General features: G+C 44.4%; 1 protein-coding gene across 1 annotated transcript; it reads left to right on the top strand.

Annotated features, from left to right (window-relative positions):
* Window positions 1-115: 115 nt before the first annotated feature.
* Window positions 116-16,807, top strand: Dnajc8 (DnaJ heat shock protein family (Hsp40) member C8). Its single transcript, XM_048350638.1, has 9 exons — window positions 116-243; window positions 2,751-2,852; window positions 5,487-5,543; window positions 7,859-7,925; window positions 8,495-8,589; window positions 10,216-10,287; window positions 12,717-12,808; window positions 14,756-14,831; window positions 16,056-16,807. Exons 1-9 carry the CDS (start codon window positions 166-168, stop codon window positions 16,176-16,178), a joined length of 762 nt encoding a protein of 253 aa, XP_048206595.1. The 5' UTR covers window positions 116-165; the 3' UTR covers window positions 16,179-16,807.
* Window positions 16,808-20,758: the final 3,951 nt, after the last annotated feature.

Genomic DNA, 20,758 nt, shown 5'->3' with positions numbered 1-20,758 from the left:
ACAACAACCCCCCCCCCAAAAAAAAATTCCCAATTATGTTCTCTTGGGGCTGCGGGCCCTTTAAGGGCTGATGCTCTGGGGAGGCGGGGCCGGAGAGGCGGGCTTGTTAGAGTCACGTGAGGCTGCGCATGCGCCGAACGGTCACGTGGTGGCTAGCCGGGGAAAATGGCGGCTTCGGGGGAGAGCGGGGCTTCTGGCGGTGGCGGCAGTACGGAGGAAGCATTTATGACCTTCTACAGTGAGGTGAACACACCACGAATACTAGCGGTCCGGGGACAACCTTCTCGGGCCTGCTTTCCTGCTGGGCGGAGGCAGTAGGCCGGCAGGCCTGGACCGTTGGCCAAGCTCCTCAGTCTGGCCTTTGAGGCAGCGGGGGCTGATGGTGTGTGCGCACCACCCCTTGATAGCTGCTGGGGGGTCCCCAAGTAACAAAAGAGGGGTCTGTGTTGGTGGAGGTGAGGGAGTGTGGCCCGCGGTGTGCCGAGCGGGGAGGGGAGTGGGGGCGGTGTCCCAGTCAGGGCAGTCGCGGACTGCGGGAGGCCGGGCCCTCCTGGGATGCCCGCAGTCAAACCCCATTCTTCGTGTAAGCAGAAGCGCTCTCCTCCGTAATGAGCTGTGTGCTCCTGGCAGTGGGGCTCACCGAGGCCAGGCACTGAGCAGCACCACAGGCAGGCCTTGTCTCACCCGCCTTTTACAGATGGTGAACCCTGAGAGGGAGGGAGGTGAAGCAGTTTGGGGTCTCACAGCGAGTTATGCCTGGTGTTACGTTAGGACGGGAGCGAGCTTGGTCTCAGCCTTGTTTACAGCGCCTTAATTAGTCCGTGGCTCTTCACTATTTATAAATACATGTTGAAGAAATGAATAAAATAAAAGCAGAGCTCTCCATTTGGTGGCAGGCCCCTCCCTCAGATTAACCTCTTTTTTTTTTTTAAACTTTTTTTTTTTGTCTTTTCTTTTTTGGTACTGGGGATCGAACCCAAGACGTTGCACTTGCTAGGCAAGTGCTTTGTCTCTGAGCTACATCCCAGCCCAACCTCTTCTTTTTTTTTTTTTTTTACCAGTCCTGGGGCTTGGACTCAGGGCCTGAGCACTGTCCCTGGCTTCTTTTTGCTCAAGGCTAGCACTCTACCACTTGAGCCACAGCACCACTTCTGGCTTTTTCTATATACGTGGTGCTGAGGAATCGAACTCAGGGCTTCATGTATATGAGGCCAGCACTTTGCCACTAGGCCATATTCCCAGCCCCAGATTGGCCTCTTATAAGGCAGCTACCCTGACTTGGATTGAATTCTTTGTGGATATTACTTTTGCAGGTCATCAGTGTCCTTGTTTGTGAAAGGGGAGAGTTAGTATACAAGAGTTGTTTTTTTTTTTTTTTTAGAGAGGATTATGGTTAGTTAAAAGTCAGTTTTTATTTTAAACAAAATAATGGAACAAAAGCATCTCTTCTAGACTATATCAGGGCCAAAGATGGGATCTCTCTAACTGATTGTGGTTTTGAAGGATGTGAAGCTGTGAGGTACAGAATTAGTAGAATCATGACATACTCATCTTTTTTCTCTGCTGGTAACAGTGCTCACTAAACGGTACTTTCATAGTATTAAATTTAAAAGTGAGAATTAGTGCATCCTTTGTAGTCTATTCTTTGGCAATATCACTTGAAAGTGTTGATGGTTTGGTACTCAAGTTTATTGGTTTCTAATGACTCAGCAGTTATAGTGGAACTTATTTTTACTTACTACCTTTTTTTTTTGGGTGTCAGTACTGGGGCTTGATGTTTTAGTTGGCCTTTTGGTCAAGGCTGGCACTCTACTATTGAGCCATACCTTCACTTCTGGCTTTGTGGTGGTTAATTGGAGAAAAGACTTTCCTGGATTCTTCTTCCCAGCTGGCTTCAAATCTTGATCCTCAGATCTCCTCCTCCTAGAATTACAGGCCAGTGCCCAGGTCCATCTTTTAATTAAAACACACACATACACACACACACACACACACACACACACACACACACACACACACACACACACACACACACACACACACACCCCGTTTTTGAATTGGAAGGGAGAAAGTTCCTAAGAAAAGACTTCAGTCATTACTGGACCACTGTTTATTGAGCACTTGCCATATTTTCCTGTATTCTCATGGTGCTGGGAATATGATGGTAAAGCACAGAGGAAAAACTCCCATCTTCAGAGAGCTTGCATCTGTAAAGAGATAAAGCACTGCATATGCCAGGTAGCATCAGGAAGTGGTAAGCCTTGTGAGGAAAAGGAGGTCTGGGGAAGAGGGTTAGGGAGTGTTCTGTGGAAAGATCATGCTTTTTTTTTTTTGGCCAGTCCTGGGCCTTGGACTCAGGGCCTGAGCACTGTCCCTGGCTTCTTCCCGCTCAAGGCTAGCACTCTGCCACTTGAGCCACAGCGCCGCTTCTGGCCGTTTTCTGTATATGTGGTGCTGGGGAATCGAACCTAGGGCCTCATGTATACGAGGCAGGCACTCTTGCCACTAGGCTATATCCCCAGCCCTAGATCATGCTTTTTTAGAAGAGGGAAGATATTGAGAAGGTAGAGTGAAGTTTTTGAATTATTCAAGAATCATCAAATGGTAACTTGTAATTATTCCCCAAATATTTATATCTTGCACATGACGGACACAAATAATTACTTGCTGAACATGTCGGTTAGTATTGTTAGACATTTAGTTTATTATTGAGTTTTAACTAATCATGTTTTTAATCCTCTTAATTTTAGGTGAAACAAATAGAGAAGAGAGATTCAGTTCTAACATCTAAAAACCAGATCGAAAGGTTGACCCGTCCTGGTTCGTCTTATTTCAATTTGAACCCATTTGAGGTGAGTGAGTTGGTTGTTGTTACAACCCTCTGATGGAAAGCCTTTCATGTCTACAGGGAAATTTGTATTAGAACACATATCTAATTAGCATCAGTTGGAATTGAGAAAAGTGCTGAACAAAAATACTGAAATTTTTATAGTAAATACTTGGTCTTTGACATTGGTTTTGTGAGCAGAGTTGGAAAGAAAGTATGAGTGTTAGTGGCTCATGCCTATAATCTTAGCTATGCAGGAGGTTAAGATCTGAAGATCACAGTTCAAAGCTAGCCTGGGCAGGAAACTCTGTGATGCTCTGATCTCTAACATGCAAAAAGCCGCAAGTGGAAGTGTAGCTCAAGTAGTAGAGCACTAGTCTTGAGTGAAAAAACTAAGGAACAGCTCTCAGGCTCTGAGTTTAAGCCCTAGTACCAGCACAGACACACAAAAAAAACAAGATATCTGTTATTCTATTGACCATGAGGGTTGATTGGGCTGATTTGACTGGCTAAGGCAGCTGTATCCTTCCTCCTTCCACATTCCTTCCTCGAGAAGTTATGTGCCTGGTCAAAGAGAAGGGTCTTATAGAGGAACCATTTTTTAGTCAGGGTACGTGCACTAGATTCTCCAGACAAGCTCTCAAAAAACCAAAATAGTCTTTGCCCTAACAAATATTCTCCCTCACTTCTTAGAAACCCAAGTATATAAGAATTAATTTCAAGCTAGGCACTGGTGACTCATGCCACCAGTATAAGCACCCAGCCAAAGTGAGTCCTGGGGCTTGAACTCTGGGCTTTGGTACTTTGGTGCTGTCCCTGAGCCTCTGCTCAAGGCTAGCTCTCTACCACTCCAGCCACAGCTCCACTTCTGGCTTTTTCTGAGTAGTTTATTGGAAATAAGAGTCTCACGGACTTTCCTGCCCTGCCGGCTTCGAGTGCTGAGATCTGAGCATCGGGGTTCAAAGCCAGAAAGAGCAGGAAAGTCCATGTGGCTCCAGCCTCGTACTCTTACCACTTGAGATACAGTGCCACTTCCAGCTTTTTTTGTGTGTGTGTGATTAATTGGCAATAAGAGTCTCATGGACTCAGGCTGGCCTCGAACCGTGATCCTCAGATCTCAGCCTGCTAGGTAGCTAGGATTACAGTCATGAGTCACCAGTGTCTGGCTAAGTCTGTGAGATTCTTTATCTCCAATAAACTACCAAAAAAGCTGCTAGTGGAGCTGTGGTTCAAGCCATAGAGAGCTAGCCTTGAACAAAAGCTCAGAGATAGCACCCGGGCCAGGTGTTCAAGTCCTAGGACTGGCACAAAATCAAACAGAACAAAAACAAAACAAACCACATGTCTCTAGGGCTAGAGATGTAACTCAGTGGTATGTCTGAGGCCATGAGTTCAATTTCAACATCACAAAAAAAAGAAAACAAACATGTCTGTGGATTTAAAGTAAATTATTTCTAATGGAGAGCAAGTTAGCATTAATTGAGAATTTTAAAAAATTTTTAAATTCTTAATGTAAAGGTGATGCACAGAGGGGTTATAGTTACCTAAGTCAGATAAAGAGTACATTTCTTTTATGACAGTGTCACACCTTTCCTTGCACTGTCCCTTAATTGGGATTTTCTTTTTGCCAGTCCTGGGGCTTCAACTAGGCACTATCTCTCAGCTTTTTTTGCTCAAGGCTAGCTATCACTTGAGCCACAGCGCCACTTCTGGCTTTTTGTGTATATGTGGTACGGAGGAATCAAACCCAGGGCTTCATGCATGCTAGGGAAGCACTCTCCCACTAAGCCACATTCCCAACCCTTAATTAATTGAGACTCTTAAAGTAATACAGATTATATAGATAGATAGGTATAGATACACACACACACACAAGCGCACTTAGACCATACCTAGCTGGTCCCTTCCCCCTCTTTCTTTTTGTTGGTTGTGGGGCTTGGACTCTGGGCCTGGGCACTGTTTCTGAGCTCTTGAGCTTAAGGCTAGCATGCTACCACTTGAGTCACAGCCCCACTTTCTGTTTTCTGGTGGTTATTTGGAGAGAAGAGTTACATAGACTTTCCTGCCCGGGTTGGCTTTGAACTGTGATCCTCAGATCTCAGCCTCCTGTGTGAGTCACCAGTGCTCTGCTTGTTGGGTACTTCTTTTTTTTTTTTTTTTTTTTTTTTTTTTGCCAGTCCTGGGGCTTGAACTCAGGGCCTAAGCACTGTCCCTGGCTTTTTTTTTTGCTCAAGACCAGCACTCTACTTCTTGAGGCACAGTGTCACTTCCGGCTTTTTCTGTTTATGTGGTGCTGAGGAATTGAACCCAGAGCTTCATGCATGCCAGGCAAGCACTCTACTGCTAAGCCACATTCCCAGCTCGGTACTTCTTAAATATAAATTATTCAGTCGTGGGGCTTCAACTCCCTTCGGGGCCTGGGTGCTGTCCCTGAGCAATTTTGCTCAAGGCTAGTACTCTACCACTTTGAGCCACTTCTGGTTTTCTGGTGGTTAATTGGAGATAAGAATCTCACAGGCTTTCCTGTTTGGGCTGGCTTCAAACCATGAGCCTCAGATCTTAGCTTCTTGAGTAGCTAGGGTTATAGATGTGAGCCACTGGCTCCTAGCTATTTTTTTTTTTTTTTTTTTTTTACAATTTTTATCTTAATTTTTTCCAGGTTCTTCAGATTGATCCTGAAGTGACTGATGAAGAAATAAAGAAGAGGTTTCGGCAGGTGCAGTGCCGTTTCCTTGTAATAGAGTTGAACCTCTTGAAATTGTGAAGTATTTGATTTCCTTAGGATTTGGTACTTTGGAGATCAAATCTAACCTCATATTCCAACATAGGGCTAAGTAACTAAAACCTCATACTGACATAAAATGTCAAGTAATTACCATAGCTTTCCTGGAAAGAGAATGGCTTTTATATTCAAGTAGAATCTCTGGAGCCATTTGATAAAGTACCAACATCCCCCCCCCCAAGGAAAAAAAAAACCCAACAACTTTCATTTCTTCTTTCCCTAACCCCTTGTGTGTGTGTGTTGTACATGTATGTGTGTATGTATATTATATATATATATTTTTAACCTTTTTTTTTGGCCAGTCCTGGGCCTTGGACTCGGGGCCTGAGCACTGTCCCTGGCTTCTTTTTGCTCAAGGCTAGTACTCTGCCACTTGAGCCACAGCGCCACCTCTGGCCATTTTCTATATATGTGGTGCTGGGGAATCAAATCCAGGGCTTCATGTATATGAGGCAAGCACTCTTGCCACTAGGCCATATTCCCAGCCCCTAAACTTATTTTTTTGTGCTGGGTCTGGGGCTTGATCTCAAGTCCTGGGTGCTGTGACTGAGCTTTTGTACTCAAGACTGGTACTTTGCTACTTGAGCCACAATTCTACTTCTGGAGTAGAACTTGTGTATGAGAATTTCACAGATTTTTTTTTTTAATTGCATGTGCTGGCTTCCAGCCATGATCCTCAGGTTTCAGCCTCCTGAGTAGCTACGATTACAGGTATGAGCCACTGGTCCCTGGCTTTTTTCTTTTGAGCTTCCCCCATCTTATTTTTATTTATTTATTTTTTTTCCATTTAAAAATTTTTTCTGATACTGATGTTTGAACTCAGGGCCTGGGCGTTGTGCCTGAGTTTTTGTACTTGAGGTTGATGCTGGGTACCTACCACTTGAGTTACCGCTTCACTTCTGGCCTTTTGGTGGTTAATTGGATAGGAGTCTCACAGATTTTCCTGCATGTGCTGGCTTCCAACCAGGATCCTAAGATCTCAGACTCCTGAGTAGCTAGGATTACAGGTGTGAGCCACTGGTGTCTGGCTTATTTTTTTCTTTTAACCTTCTTCACTCTTGTCTGATATTGAGGTTTGAACCTGGGACTTCATGCTTTGCTATCCTGAGCTTGAGCCACAATTCTAGCCTGGCTTTTTGCTGGTTATTTGGAGATAGTCTTGAGGATTTTCTGCCCAAACTATGAAGCTATGATCCTCCAGATCTCAGCCTTCTGAGTAGCCACAGTTACAGGCATGAACTACTGACCTTTTTCTTTTCTTCTTCTTCTTTTTTTTTTTGCCAGTCTTGGAGCTTGAACTCAGGGCCTGGGCACTGTCCCTGAGCTTATTTTGCTCAAGGCTAGCACTCTACCTCTTGAGCCACAGCACCCCTTCCGGGTTTTTCTGTGTATGTGGTACTGAGGAATTGAACCCAGGGCTTCATGCATGCACTGTACCACTAAGTCACATTCCTAGCCTTGGCTTTTTTTTTCCTCTTCCTTTTTCTTTTCCTCTACCTTTCTCCTCTCTTTATGATTATTTTTCTACATCGTTGGGCTTGAACTCGGCCTGGATGCTGTCCCTGAGCTTTTCTACTCAATGTTCGTGCTCTGCTACTTTGAGCCACAGCCATACTTCCAGTTTTCCTGGTGGTTAATTGGAAAGAAGAATCTCATAGACTATCCTGCCTGGGCTAGCTTCAAACCGTATTCCTCAGATATCAATCTCCTGAGTAGCTAGGATTATAGGCATGGGCCACCATCCCCCCTACTTTTCCTTATTTTTTTTTTTTTTCAGACAGAATGTAGCCCATGCTGGCCTCTAACTGACAACCTTCCTGCTTCTGCCTCCTTTTCTCAAGTATTGGGATTACATGTATAAGCCCATGCTGGTCTATTTATTTGTTTTGATTCATGGTCTTATTACATAGCCCAGTTTTTTGTTGTTGTTTTGTTTTGTCAGCTTGGTTGCTATTCCTGAGCTTTTTCCTTCAAGGGTTGTTCTCTACCACTTTGAGCCACAGTGTCATTTCCGGTTTTCTGGAGATGAGAGTCTCATGGACTGGCTTCTGGCTTTTTCAATTGTCATTCTCTTGCTCTGCCTCTCAAGTACAGGCATTTACTACCACTCCTGGCTCTATAGGTTCAAACCTCAATACCACAAAAAAAAAAAAGAATATGAATACTTTCATCAGTCATCCACATCCAAGAAACATCACTAACAATTGATGAACCTGACTTTTGTGTGTGACTTTTTTTTAAAATTGCAGTTATCCATATTGGTGCATCCTGACAAAAACCAAGATGATGCTGACAGAGCACAAAAGGCTTTTGAAGGTATTTGTAAATTGACCTCCTTTTAAGGAATGTATTGTGAATGCTAGGGACTCACTGTTCCATTGCCCAAGAGGAAGCAAAGAATGGTCATAAGAAGGTGTGGATTTCAGTATAACGGTAAAGCAGAATGTTGCTGTGTAAGAAGTAGATCTTGGCGACTGGGATATAGCTCTTTGATAGAGCATTTGCCTGGCATGCATGACATCTGGATTTGATGCCCAGGACCACAAAAAATGGAAAAAAAAAAAGTAAATTTTTACATTGTTCAACTTTTATGTGCCATAAAGTCTCTTTCCCCTCTTTCAACATAAAGAAAAATCAAGAATATATTATCACCGAATGAAATCTAAAGGATTGAGTCCAGAGTATATATTTAATTTTTTCCATGGTTTTCAAGGTCATTGCTATAGTTGTATGTTTTTCTTTAAAAAAATTAGCTTAACAAGCATAAATAATATAGCAAAGTAGGGAATGTTTTTGGACAGTGCAAGCCTATTATGCTGCCTGAGTATAGTTCAGACTTTCAGAGGGTGTTTGCAGAAACAGTTAATTTCAATGTTTTGCATTAGCTGTGGACAAAGCTTACAAGTTGCTACTGGATCAGGAACAAAAGAAGAGGGCCCTGGATGTAATTCAGGCAGGAAAAGAATACGTGGAACACACTGTAAGTATTTATAGTGCTGCCGTGTTTACAGGAAGTACCAGCAGGCCTTGGGCACCTTGTAGGAGGGTAAATGTAACAGTACTATGGACCAGCAGAACTGGCCTCCACCAGTTAGCTGTGGTGGGCGTGAGCAGTGTTGGAGTAGAGCTTATCATGAGGAATGGCCAGAACACTGCTCCCTTTATCCCTGCCACTCCTGTGTTGTGACTGAGCGCCCTGGTGCTCCTCTCAACACACATCACCATGAAAATGGAGCTTTGTGGAGATGGCTCTTAATCTCTATTTTCTTGGCAAAGGGTTTGAAATAGGCTTGAGAAAGATTGGAAAGAGGATATCAGTAAACCACAACAAGAAAAAATAGGCCAGTGTATATATTAATAACAGGGTTGTGAAGGACCCAACTAAAAGAAATTTAGTTATAGGTGGTGTTTTGCTTTGTTTTTTGGTCTTGGGAGAATTACCTAAATGTCCTAAAGGGTGGGAAATTATTTGTTTGGAGGAGGAAAGTTTTTTGTTTTTGTTTTGCTTTTTGAGACCAGGTTTTTGCTATGTAGTTAGCGCTGGCCTTAAATTTATGGTCCTTTTGACTTAGCCTCCTGAGTGTAGGGATTACAGATGTGCACTAGCATAATCGGCTAGGAAGCTTTCTGTTTTAGTTTTTTTCACTTGTTGAGCCAAGAATCTCAAAGCCATTTATCTGAGCTGTTTCAATGGTGAGAGCTGGGGCTGGGAATATGGCCTAGTGGCAAGAGTGCTTGCCTCAATGGTGAGAGCTATAGAATCTGAAATATAAGTTTATAACAAAAAATAATAGTGATGAGTCAAATTAGATGAGGAAAATGAGCAAAAAGAAGAGAGAGAGGATGATACTGTGTCTTGGTAGTTGTATGAAAATGGCATTTGGTGCAGTCCTTTTCTGGTAGAAATCAGGAAAGGGCATGACAGTTTTCTAAGTGTTTTGCTTACAAGGAAGCCATCATTAGACATCTTGACCACAAGATGGCAGCAGAACCTTTCTAAACTTGGAAAATACTTTGCTTTTTTTATGGTGTAATAGGTTCTTCAGTGGAGTAGTATCAATCTTGTGTGAATGGTTATATTTATTTTTTGATCTCACTAGTGTTCAAAGTGTTAAAAATGTCATTTAAACATGATGTTCAAATTTTTGGTTTCGGGAAGTTTCACAGTGAAAATGATCAAGAATACAGTTGTAGACATGTCTAAAAACACTGATCATACTTAATGTCACAAAATTTGTAGCTTCTTCTAAAACTTGATAAATATATTCTCTTTGCTATAGGGTTGTAACCACAGTCAAGAAAGATAAATGAGTAATCTGTTAACTGCATCTCAGGCTGTTTGGATCTGGCTTGGGAATAGCCCCCACTGCTTCCTTCTCATTCTTCCCGGGCGAGTGGGCTGTAGATGAGGTTAGACAAGGAACCACACCCATGCTTCCTACTTTCCCTTGGTTTCATTGCTGGGTTGTTTATTTTCCTTTGGGGGTTGGAGCGCATCTTAATACAATACAAAGTTTTGTTATGCTTATACCTACAGAAAGTGTGCATATCATGTGTGTACAAAGTGTGGGTGCTCATCTTTTGATGAAAAAAAAATTCTTTTTAGGTGAAAGAGCGGAAAAAACAATTAAAGAAGGAGGGAAAACCTACAAATGTGGAGGAGGATGATCCTGAGCTGGTGAGTTAAATGGGGGAAATCAGTTATATAATCTGGTCTCCTGTTTGGTAGGTACAAGGGAGTCCTAAAGGAATTAGGAGTACATGCTAGAAAACATGTAAATGGAAGCATTCATAAATTGACATATTGTGAGCTGGGGATATGGCCTAGTGGCAAGAATGCTCGCCTCGTATACAGCAGGTCCTAGGTTCAATTCTCCAGCACCACATATACAGAAAATGGCCAGAAGTGGCACTGTGGCTCAAGTGGCAGAGTGCTAGCCTTGAGCAAAAACAAGCCAGGGACAGTGCTCAGGCCCTGAGTCCAAAGTCCAGGACTGGCCCCCCCAAAAATAAATAAAAAATAAATTGACATATTGAATTGAAACCCATTTGTGCAACCATGTAAGATAATAAAAATACAAACAGATATATGCTATATGCTTGCTTTCTAGGCTATCAGTTGAGCCACATCTCCAGCCCTGTTTTTTGTTGGTTATGTTAAGAGTCCATTGAACTCTTCTGCCTGGACTGGCCTTGGAATTATGATCCTCAGATCTCAGCCTCCTGAGTTGAGTAGTTAGAACTGCAGGTGTGATTTATCAGTGCTGGCACTGATGACTATTTTTTTTTTTTTTTTTGGCCAGTTGTGGGCTTGAACTCAGGGCCTGGGCACTGTCCTTGAGCTTTTTCACTGAAGGCTAACACTACTACTTTGAGCCACAGCACCACTTGCAATTTTCTGCTGGTTAATTGGAGTCTCACAGACTTTCCTGCCTGGCTTTATTTTGTGTTTTGTGTTTTTGTTATGTTAAGCTTTTTTTTTTTTTTTTTTTGCCAGTCCTGGGGCTTGAACTCGGGGCCTGTCCATAAGCTTCTTTTGCTCAAGGCTAGGGCTCTACCACTTGAGCCAAAGCATCACTTTTGGCTTTTTCTGTTTGTGTGGTACTGAGAAATCAAACCCATGGCTTCATGCTTGCTCATCAATCATTCTACCACTAAGCCACATTCCCAGCCCCTGGCTGCCTTTGAATCATGATCCTCAGATATCAGCCTCTTGAGTAGCTAGGATTACAGGCATGAGACACCGGTGCTTTGCTCTTTTTCCTTTTTCTTTTGAGCTTTTGGAATCCATGCTGCTCAGGCCAGTCTTCATCTCCAGGGCTGAAATGATCTTCCTACCTCACTCTTCCAAGTACCTAGAACTCCAGAGGCATATGAATGTATATGTGTATGTCATTAGTTTCCTCATTACTTAACATTGTGCATTTTGCCTGATTATACAGGTGCACATGGCTAATGGTAGAAAATTTGGAAAAAGCAGAAAAATAGATGATTCACAATCGCTAGTGTGTGTCCACCCAGGAAGGTTTGGAGCTTTTGCTGTTGTTAGGGACTGGAGGGAGTAGTCAGTGTTTGTGCTGAGGGCCAGGCAGCTAGCAGGAAGACAAGTACCCTTCTACCTCCACACATCATTTTTTACTCCAGTGTCTCGCTTTTAGGACATAGGCCCTGTTCTGTCTTCACAGTGGATTATTTTCTGTATTTGCATATATATTTAACTTCTCATCTCAGGAGGAAATGTCCTAAAGATAGAATGAGAACATAATCTGTAGTCTTAACTCTTGAAAGAATTAAAAGTTAGTGGTGGGGCTAGGTGTGTAGCTCAGCTCAGTAGGGGAGCACTTACCCTAGATTTTATGCCCAGAACTATAAAAAAAGAAAAACAGAGAACCTAGCAACTAACAAAACTCTTTGTTTCTTCTATGTTACCTGTTCCTATCAATGTAGTAGATAGATTTTGAACTTAGGTGTGTATAGCTGTGACCTAAATGGTGGAGATTGTTATCTCCTGGAGGAAGGAATGGAAGGAGAGAGAAAGGGAGGGAGAAAGGGAGGGAAGAAGGGATGCAACAAGGACAATCAATGCACAGGCCCCTGAGTTCAAGCCCCAGGACTGGCAAAAAAAAAAGTGTCATGGACTTTCCTGCCTGGGCTGGCTTTGAACCACATCCTCAGCAGCCTAGGATAAAGGTGTAAGCCACCAGTGCCAGGCTGAATTTTTTTTCCTTCCTTTTGTTTTTCACCAGAACCAGGTTCCTGGTTGATGTGGGAGAAGAAGCTGGAGCTAATGAGCCGTGGGTCATTAAGTGGTTCTCACTGATGCTTCTGCTTTTGTCTTGGCTTTCAAGTTCAAGTACTTAATCCAAAGTTTCAGGGAAGGGCTGGGGATATAGCCTAGTGGCAAGAGTGCTTGCCTCGTATACATGAAGCTCTGGGTTCAGTTCCTCAGCACCACATGTACAGAAAACGGCTAGAAGTGGCGCTGTGGCCTTGAGCAAAAAGAAGCCACGGACAGTGCTCAGGCCCTGAGTCCAAGCCCTAAGATTACAAAAACAACAAAGTTTCAGGCAAATATTTATTTTTATTTTGTTTTTAATTTTCTTGTAGTTCAAACAAGCAGTATACAAACAGACCATGAAACTCTTTGCTGAGCTGGAAATTAAAAGGAAAGAGAGAGAAGCCAAAGAGATGCATGAAAGGTACACATCTGCATATTCATTTAAACCCTACCTAATTACCTCCTGTGGGTCTCTGGGGATTCTCCTAATGGAGAAAATTAGGTGGTATGCCCATGGAAGAAACTTAAGTTATCTGAAACAGTTGTGCTTTTGAAGCACCTGTCTAAGAAGTTTTCTATTTGGGTTTCGGGGAAAATACTGACTATATCTGCCCTTAGGGAGTTCATTTATTCTCATGAGTGCTGTATATTCTGAATTTCTGGCCTTAACCTTTTGTGGGACTTCTATTTGTAGCCTTGGTGAGTAGTATTGCATAATAAAATGACTTACAAAATAGTATTGTTCCCTTGATAATATTTCCCTTGATCAGAGAAAATGAATTGAGGGAGTGAGGGTGTTGCTAAAGTCCTAGAGTACTTCCCTGGGGGCCCAAGTTCAATCTCTAGTCCCATTACAAGATAAAAAGAGAAGAGAAGAAAGAAATACTAGGCTGGGAATGTGGCTTAGTGGTAAAGTGCTTGCCTAGCAGGTGTGAAGCTCCGGATTCGATTCCTCAGCACCCCATAAACAGAAAAGGCCAGAAGTGGCCCTGTGACTCACATGGTAGAGTGCTAGCTTGAGCCAAAGGAAGCCAGAGACAGTGCTCAGACTCTGAGTTCAAGACCCAGGACTGGCAGAAAAAAAAAACCCAAACTGAATTTACTTCATTTCTGTATTTTGTATTATTTTTGTTGTTGTTTTACAGCACTTGGGTTTGAACTGAGGGCTTCACATTTGCTTGCTCAGCTTGTGTTCTTACCTCTTGAGCCATACCTCCAACTCCACTTTTTGCTGATTGTTTATCTGCTTGCTTTGGCTTTGAACCTTTATCTCATAGCTATGATTTTAGACATGAGCCATTGGTGTATTTTGTACATTGGCATATTTTTCTAGTTGAGGTTATATGAAAACTCCTATCTTAAAGTTGAGTTTTATTTAGAGATCCTCTTATAACTTTGCTTTTTAAATTTTCTTGGTAGTATTAGTAATTGAACTCCTGCTTGTAAGGCAGGCACTCTGCCACTTGAACCACACTTCCTGCCCCTTTTTGCCTTGGTCATTTTTGACATAAGGTCTTGTTTTTTGCCCTGTCCAGCCTGGGCTGCAGCCTTCCTACATGTGCTTCACAGTGTTGCTGAGGATGACGGATGAGTGGCACTGGGTCAGGCCATCAAGTGAGGTGGCGTCCCATACACTTCTTTTTGGTGCCAATATTGGAGCATGAACTCCTAGGGCCTCATGCTATTGCTTGGCCTTTTTTTTTTTTTTTTTTTTTTTTTGGCCAGTCCTGGGCCTTGGACTCAGGGCCTGAGCACTGTCCCTGGCTTCTTCCCGCTCAAGGCTAGCACTCTGCCACCTGAGCCACAGCGCCACTTCTGGCCATTTTCTGTATATGTGGTGCTGGGGAATTGAACCCAGGGCCTCATGAATATGAGGCAGGCACTCTAGCCACTAGGCCATATCCCCTTGCTTGGCCTTTTAACTCAAGGCTGGTGCTCTACTACTTGACCCACAGCTCCCCCATATTTTTTTTTTATGTGCCCAGGTTGGCTTTCACCTGTGCTTTCCCTAAGCTTCACTTCCCAGGTAGCTGGGATTATAGGCCAAAACTACTATGCCCATTTTTTTTTTTTTTTTTTTTTTTTGGTCCTGACAGTATTAAGGTTTAAACTAAGGGCCATATATTTTCTAGTAGGTGTTCTATAGCTGAGCCACACCTCGACCCTTTTCTTCACTGGTTATTTTTGAGGTAGGGTCTTCTTGCCCAGGAACATGCCTGGATGCCACCAGTGCCTGGCTTGAACTAGCAGTACTTCTGCCACAGTCTCCCAAGTGCTGGGATTACATGTGTGTCCCACTATATCTTCAGTTGTCTTTACAGCTAACACAATCTGTGATAGAGATCATAAAGCATGCTTTTTCTCCTAGGAAACGACAAAGGGAAGAGGAAATTGAAGCTCAAGAAAAAGCTAAACGAGAAAGGGAATGGCAGAAAAACTTTGAGGTAATTTGGCAAGGTGGCCAGGGGTTCTCCCTCCAGATCAAGAATGTTGATGTCGGCTGGGCAGAGAGAGGAAAAGCAGACTTGCACAGGATTGGTGGGACTGGAGAGCATGCCCCTGAGCCTGCTCTGTCTTCCACAGACGCCTTTGCCCTGGCAGGGATTTCCTGTGATGATCCTGGACCCTAATGGTACAGGGATTGTGGAGAACAATAGCACATGCAATTCAGAAGTGAACTAGAGTGGCAGTTTCCTTAGAGAACTGCTAGTAGAAATGGAAGCTGTGTGATTGTTTTTTGTTGTTGTTGTTTGTTTGTTTGTTTTTGGTGGTACTGAGGCTTTGTGCTTGCTTAGATGGGCACTCTAGAAGTTTGAGACTTTTAAAGTTGATTCTTGGATATTCTCCCTATGTCCTTTTAGTTGCTGGATCATCTTTTGGATTGTAGCAATGTTTAGTCTTTTTTTTTTTTTTCTGTACTGGAGTTTAAACTCAGCCTCATGCTTGCTAGGCTGGTTCTCTACCTCTTGAGCTCCAGTTCTCTAGTTCAGCTGGTTATTGAGGAGATATCTAGCCAACTTTTCTGTCCAGGTTGGCCTTTAACTGTAATCCTTCAGATTTCTACCTCCTGAGTGGCTGGAATTACAAGCATAAGCCACTAGTGTCTAGCTCACAGCTAGCTTTGGGGCATCCATCCATCTTTTGAAAGGCAGAAAGTATAGTGGAAAGAGTGGCTATACTGCGGCTAGCTGTCTGACAGAGAAAAGGACTTAAGTTCTCTGAACCTCAGTATTCTATCCTTTGTGAAATGCTAATTGCAGTATATATACACTCCAGCCAGCTTTTCTTGAAAGTTAGAAATAACATAGTAGGGTTAGGATTAGGGACGTAGCTCTGGTAGCACACTTGCCTAGCATGAATGGGATTCAGGAATTGATCCCCAGCACCACAGAGTAAACAAAAGGAGTACCATGCGTTAAACATCTAGTTCAGAGGTCCCCAGCAGATGGGACCATGTTGTTGTGGTATTACTCATTTTGTCCTCTTTCAAACTGTGTTTGAGAGGTGATGTGTAACATCTCTGACCACCTGGAGGTGGGCAAAAAGCTCTGCTCTTAGAATATTCCAGAGCACCCAGCTGGGCTGGGTTTATAGAGTGGGTGGGAGGCCTTTCCTCTTGTTAAGCAGCCTCATCTCAGACTTCTTTTGTTCTTTGTTATCTTTTTTAGGAAAGTCGAGATGGTCGGGTGGACAGCTGGAGAAACTTCCAAGCAAATACAAAGGGGAAGAAAGAGAAGAAAAATCGGACCTTCCTGAGACCACCAAAAGTAAAAATGGAGCAACGCGAATGACCACCTGGCCCTGCCCTGCCCTGCCCCAGCGCTTCCTTCCTGCTTCGAAGGACTCGTTCTCCCCTCTCCCCCCACGTTAGAGTAGCATTCGCTTCTTAGTCCATTTTGTTTTCAATACAATTTATTACTGATCAGAGTAATTCTTTTGTACATTGAAATGAGGGCTTGGTTTTAACACCTTCCCTCCCTCACCCCTCGCCCTCGGAGCACTTGGGACAGGGAAGTGCCACCTTGGGCACTGCCTTTTCCTCCACGGCCTGTAACCTAATATTTTGTACTTCACCTGATTGTGATGGCTAGAAAGTTCATGTATAGTTTCTGGAAATCATCCAATTAAACATCTGCTTACAGTGGTGTTGCCGTGACTTCAGAGCCACCGTGGGGAGTCCCTTGCTTCAGGGGTGCCGCGGGACAGGAAGGGCAGGCCCTTAAGTAGACAGCAGAAGCCCTGTGGGGTCGGCATGCGCCCTTCTGTTGGACTGACCTATCATTGTGGCACGAGGCTGCAAGCCCCCTGAACCCATTCCCTTTCCAAAGAATTAGCTGTCTTCCAGCCAGCACCATTGTGTCCTTACCTGCCTCCCATTAGTGGTAATATTCTTTATGTATAATAAATTTTTATACCCAAACCATTGGTGTATTCTCCCTCAGATGCTGTTCCAAGTGCTTCGCCTGTGGATGCTCCTTACGTTTAGGGGTTGAGTCTTAGTTTCTTTGCCTACAAAATGGGAATAAAATTACTGTGCAGAAGCTGGGTCACAGCTCAGTGGTTGTATTTATCATTACCACCCTAAAGAAATGTAGTGTGGCAGTTTTTAGGGCAAGTTAGCCATGGTCTGTGTAAGATTGCTACAGTACTGCTTTCTAGCTGTTGCTGGTAGACTATTGTGTTAAAATGAAGACACCTGTCACTTGTGGATTCCTGTGATGGGCATGCTCAGCTATCCTGCTTGTGTAAGAGACAAGATTGGCCCCGGAGAGGGGCCTAAAGGGAGAAGTAGAAAGGGACACATGAAATAGAAAAGTGTGAGAAATTGGGTGACTCCTTTTGCGGTGCCTTGCTAATGGCTCAGCAGGCACCATGTTAACAAGGCAGAGGTCTGGGGGCATCAGTCCATCCTGCAGCTCTGATTTGCTTTTCTGTGGGATGGGCTAGAAGCTTGGGTGTTTTAACCATCTTTCCAGGAACTGCTGAGCGGATCTAAATTGCACTTGCATTACTGCAAAGCAGTGGGTGTGGCTTTTCCGTAGCACCAGATCTTGGCTGGGGGGGGAGGGGTGAGTGTCGGGGAGGAAAGTGCTCACTCTGTGCAGAGAACAGCTTTGGGGGTGTGTGTGGAAGGGCACTATGCAGGCTTCCTGTGATATGTGGGTACTCACATCCACCTTTCCTTAGAGGGTAGAAGGTATCACCCAGTCCAACCATCTATAATCCCATCTCAAAATGCCATGCCAGCAGATACAGGTGTGCTTAGTCATTGGGCAAAACTGGTTTGAAGAACACCAGGAGGTATTGTTTCTGGGTTCAGTGATCCCGGGAAGGAAACAGGCTCTTACTGGGCTGTGTTGTCTGCAAGGCTTATAGGAAGGTGGTGGCAGAAACACACCTTGCCATAACGGAGGGAAAGAAGCCATTCAGGGAGCAGCTTCTAGGCTGGAAATATGGCTTAGTGGTAGAGTGCTTACCTAGCATGCATGAAGCCCTGGGTTCAATTCCTCAGTACCACATAAACATGAAAGAGGGAAATGCTGTGATTCCAGTGGTGGAGTGCTTGCCTTGAGCAAAAGAAGCTCAGGGACAGTAAGTAGGCCCTGAGTTCAAGCCCCAGGACTGGCAAAAGAAAGAAAAAAGGAAGTAGCTTCCTAGATATCACTGCCAGAAACGGTCCCAGGGATGCCTCTAATAGGTTTGGCTGGGAAAACAGCAAAGGAGAATGAGCAGGCCCACAGACCAAGTTCCTTGGGACTGAGTACTTACTATTACCACTGAAATCGATTACTTTTTTTTTTTTTTTTTTTTTTTTTTTTTGTCAGTGACAGGGCTTAAACTGAGGACCTGGGTGCTGTCTGAGCTCTTTTGCTCAGGGCTAGCATGCTACCATTTTGAGCCACAGCTCCACTTTCTCTGATGGTTAATTGGAGATAAGAGGGTTATGGACTTAACTGATCTAGATGGCTTAGAACCCTGAGTCACCAGAGCCCAGTTTTCAATTATTTGTTTTTGCCTGTTTTCACTGGTCATGGGGCTTGAACTCTGGGCCCGGGCACTGTCCCTGAGCTCTTCAGCTCAAGACTAAAGCTCTACCACTTTGAGCCACAGCACCACTTCCAGTTTTCTGAGTGGTTTATTGGAGAGTCTCATGGACTTTTCTGCCTGGGCTGGCTTTGCAGTGCTCCTCAGCTCTCAGCCTTCTGAGTAACTAGGAGTATAGGCTTGAGCCACCAGCGCCTGACTATTTTTTTCCCTCTGTATGCCTGGCTTGCTGATTTGAAGCTCACTGTGTAGTCTAGATGGACCTCGAACTCAACAATCCTCTTGCCTCAACTTCCTGAGTGCTGAGTTTACAGATGTGTACCATCATGCCCAGCTCTGAAATGAAAGTTTTGTCAGCAAGAGGAAAAGAAGAGCCAGGGGGCTGATGGCTCATGCCTGTAATCCTAGCTACTCAGGAGGCTGAGATCTGAGGATGGTGGTTCAAAGCCAACCTGGGCAAGAAAATCGGAGACTCTTATCTCTAATTAACTACCTGAAAACTGGAAGTGGAGCTGTGGCTCAAGTGGTACAGTGATAACCTTGAGCTGAAGAGCTCAGAGACAGCGCCCACACCCAGAGTTTAAGCTCCAGGACCGGCAGGGAAAAAAAATGAGGAAAGAAGAATCTGATATGAATGAAGACTGGAGGACTATGTGTTCCAGGTAAGAACACATGTGAAGGCCTGGAGGGAAGTGCACAGCTCATTCATGGAAATGAACATTCTTTGCTAGACATAGGAATGAAAGAAGGTGAGAAAATTAAGTCCTAGTGAGATATTTAGGTTCCAGTTAGGATATCCTATTTTTCTAAAAAAGGCCAAAGTCCTTCTATTTCCTTCTGGCACTTTTGTCCACAGACTCACGTGGAAAATCCACAGTGGCCCCAGCCTAGTCATAGCCCTACTTAATGTAGGGTTTTTTTCAGTGGTGACTTGGCTAGCAGATATGTTTGGGCACTGAGTTGACCATACATAGTCAAGCCTGGCCCCAGGGCAGGGCTGTGGCAGACGGCAGCCCTTTCCTTCCTGAAGAGGTTACCCCAAGCTCTGGGCTGAAGGGTTTCCAGGGCCAGGGAGAAGGAGAGGCCGAATGAGCCACACCTTCCACCTTGTGTGGTTTGCAGTGAGTAGTGGATCAGGAAGCCCACTCCACACCACTCCCTTGCAGCCACCCCTGGGCCCACGTGACTGGAAGAAGCTGGTCAGGTAAGGTAAGAATCTGGGCATTTGGGCCAGCAATGACGTCAGCTCAGAGCTGGAGCTTCCTTGTGTGGGAAGTGGGGATTGTACCATTAAAACAAAATATAGGGACTAGGAATGTGGCTTAGTGGTAGGGTGCTTGCCTAGCATGCATGAAGCCCTGGGTTCCATTCCTCAGCACTACATACACAGAAAAGGCTGAAAGTGGCGCTGTGGCTCAAGTAGTAGAGTGCTAGTCTTGAACAAAAGAAACTCATGGACAATGCCCAGGCCCAAAGTTAAAGCCCCAGGACTGGCGCGCGCGCACACACACACACACACACACACACACACACACACACACACACACACACACAGCCTAGCTAATCAGGAGGATGAGATCTAAGGATTGTGATTCAAAGATTCAAAGCCAGGCAGGAGAGACTCTTATTTCCAATTAACCAATAGAAAACCAGAAGTGGCAGGGCTGGGAAATGGCCTAGTAGTAGAGCGCTTGCCTAGCATACATGAAGCCCTGGGTTTGATTCCTCAGCACCACATAAATAGAAAAAGCCAGGGCTGGGGATATAGCCTAGTGGCAAGAGAGCCCCATGATGGGGGGGGGAGAGAAAGAGAGAGAGAGAGAGAGAGAGAGAGAGAGAGAGAGAGAGGAGAGAGAGAGAGAGAGAGAGAGAGAGAGAGAGAGAGAGAAGAAAGCACCAGGTGCTGGTGGCTCACACCTGTAATCCTAGCTACTCAGGAGACTAAGATCAGAGGATCACAGTTTGAAGCCAGCCTGAGCAAGAAAGTTTGTGAGATTCTTTTTGTGTGTGTGTGTGCTAGTCCTGGGCCTTGAACCCAGGGCCTGGGCACTGTCCCTGACTTCTTTTTGCTCAGGCATAGCACTCTACCACTTGAGCCACAGCACCACTTCTGGCTTTGTCTACATATGTGGTGCTGAGAAATCGAACCCAGGGCTTCATGTATGTGAGGCAAGCACTTTACCACTAGGCCACATTCCCAGTCCCAAAAGTCTGTGAGATTCTTATCTCCAATAGACTACTCAGAAAAAAGCCAGAAGTGGCACTGTGGCTCAAGTGATAGAACTCTAGCCTTGAGCACAAAGAGGCTCAGAGACATGCCTAGGCC

This window comes from Perognathus longimembris, chromosome 7, assembly GCF_023159225.1.
Source record: "Perognathus longimembris pacificus isolate PPM17 chromosome 7, ASM2315922v1, whole genome shotgun sequence".
Lineage (NCBI taxonomy): Eukaryota > Metazoa > Chordata > Mammalia > Rodentia > Heteromyidae > Perognathus > Perognathus longimembris.
Note: the sequence above shows the minus strand (reverse complement) of the source record. Positions and strands in the feature narration are given on the sequence as shown.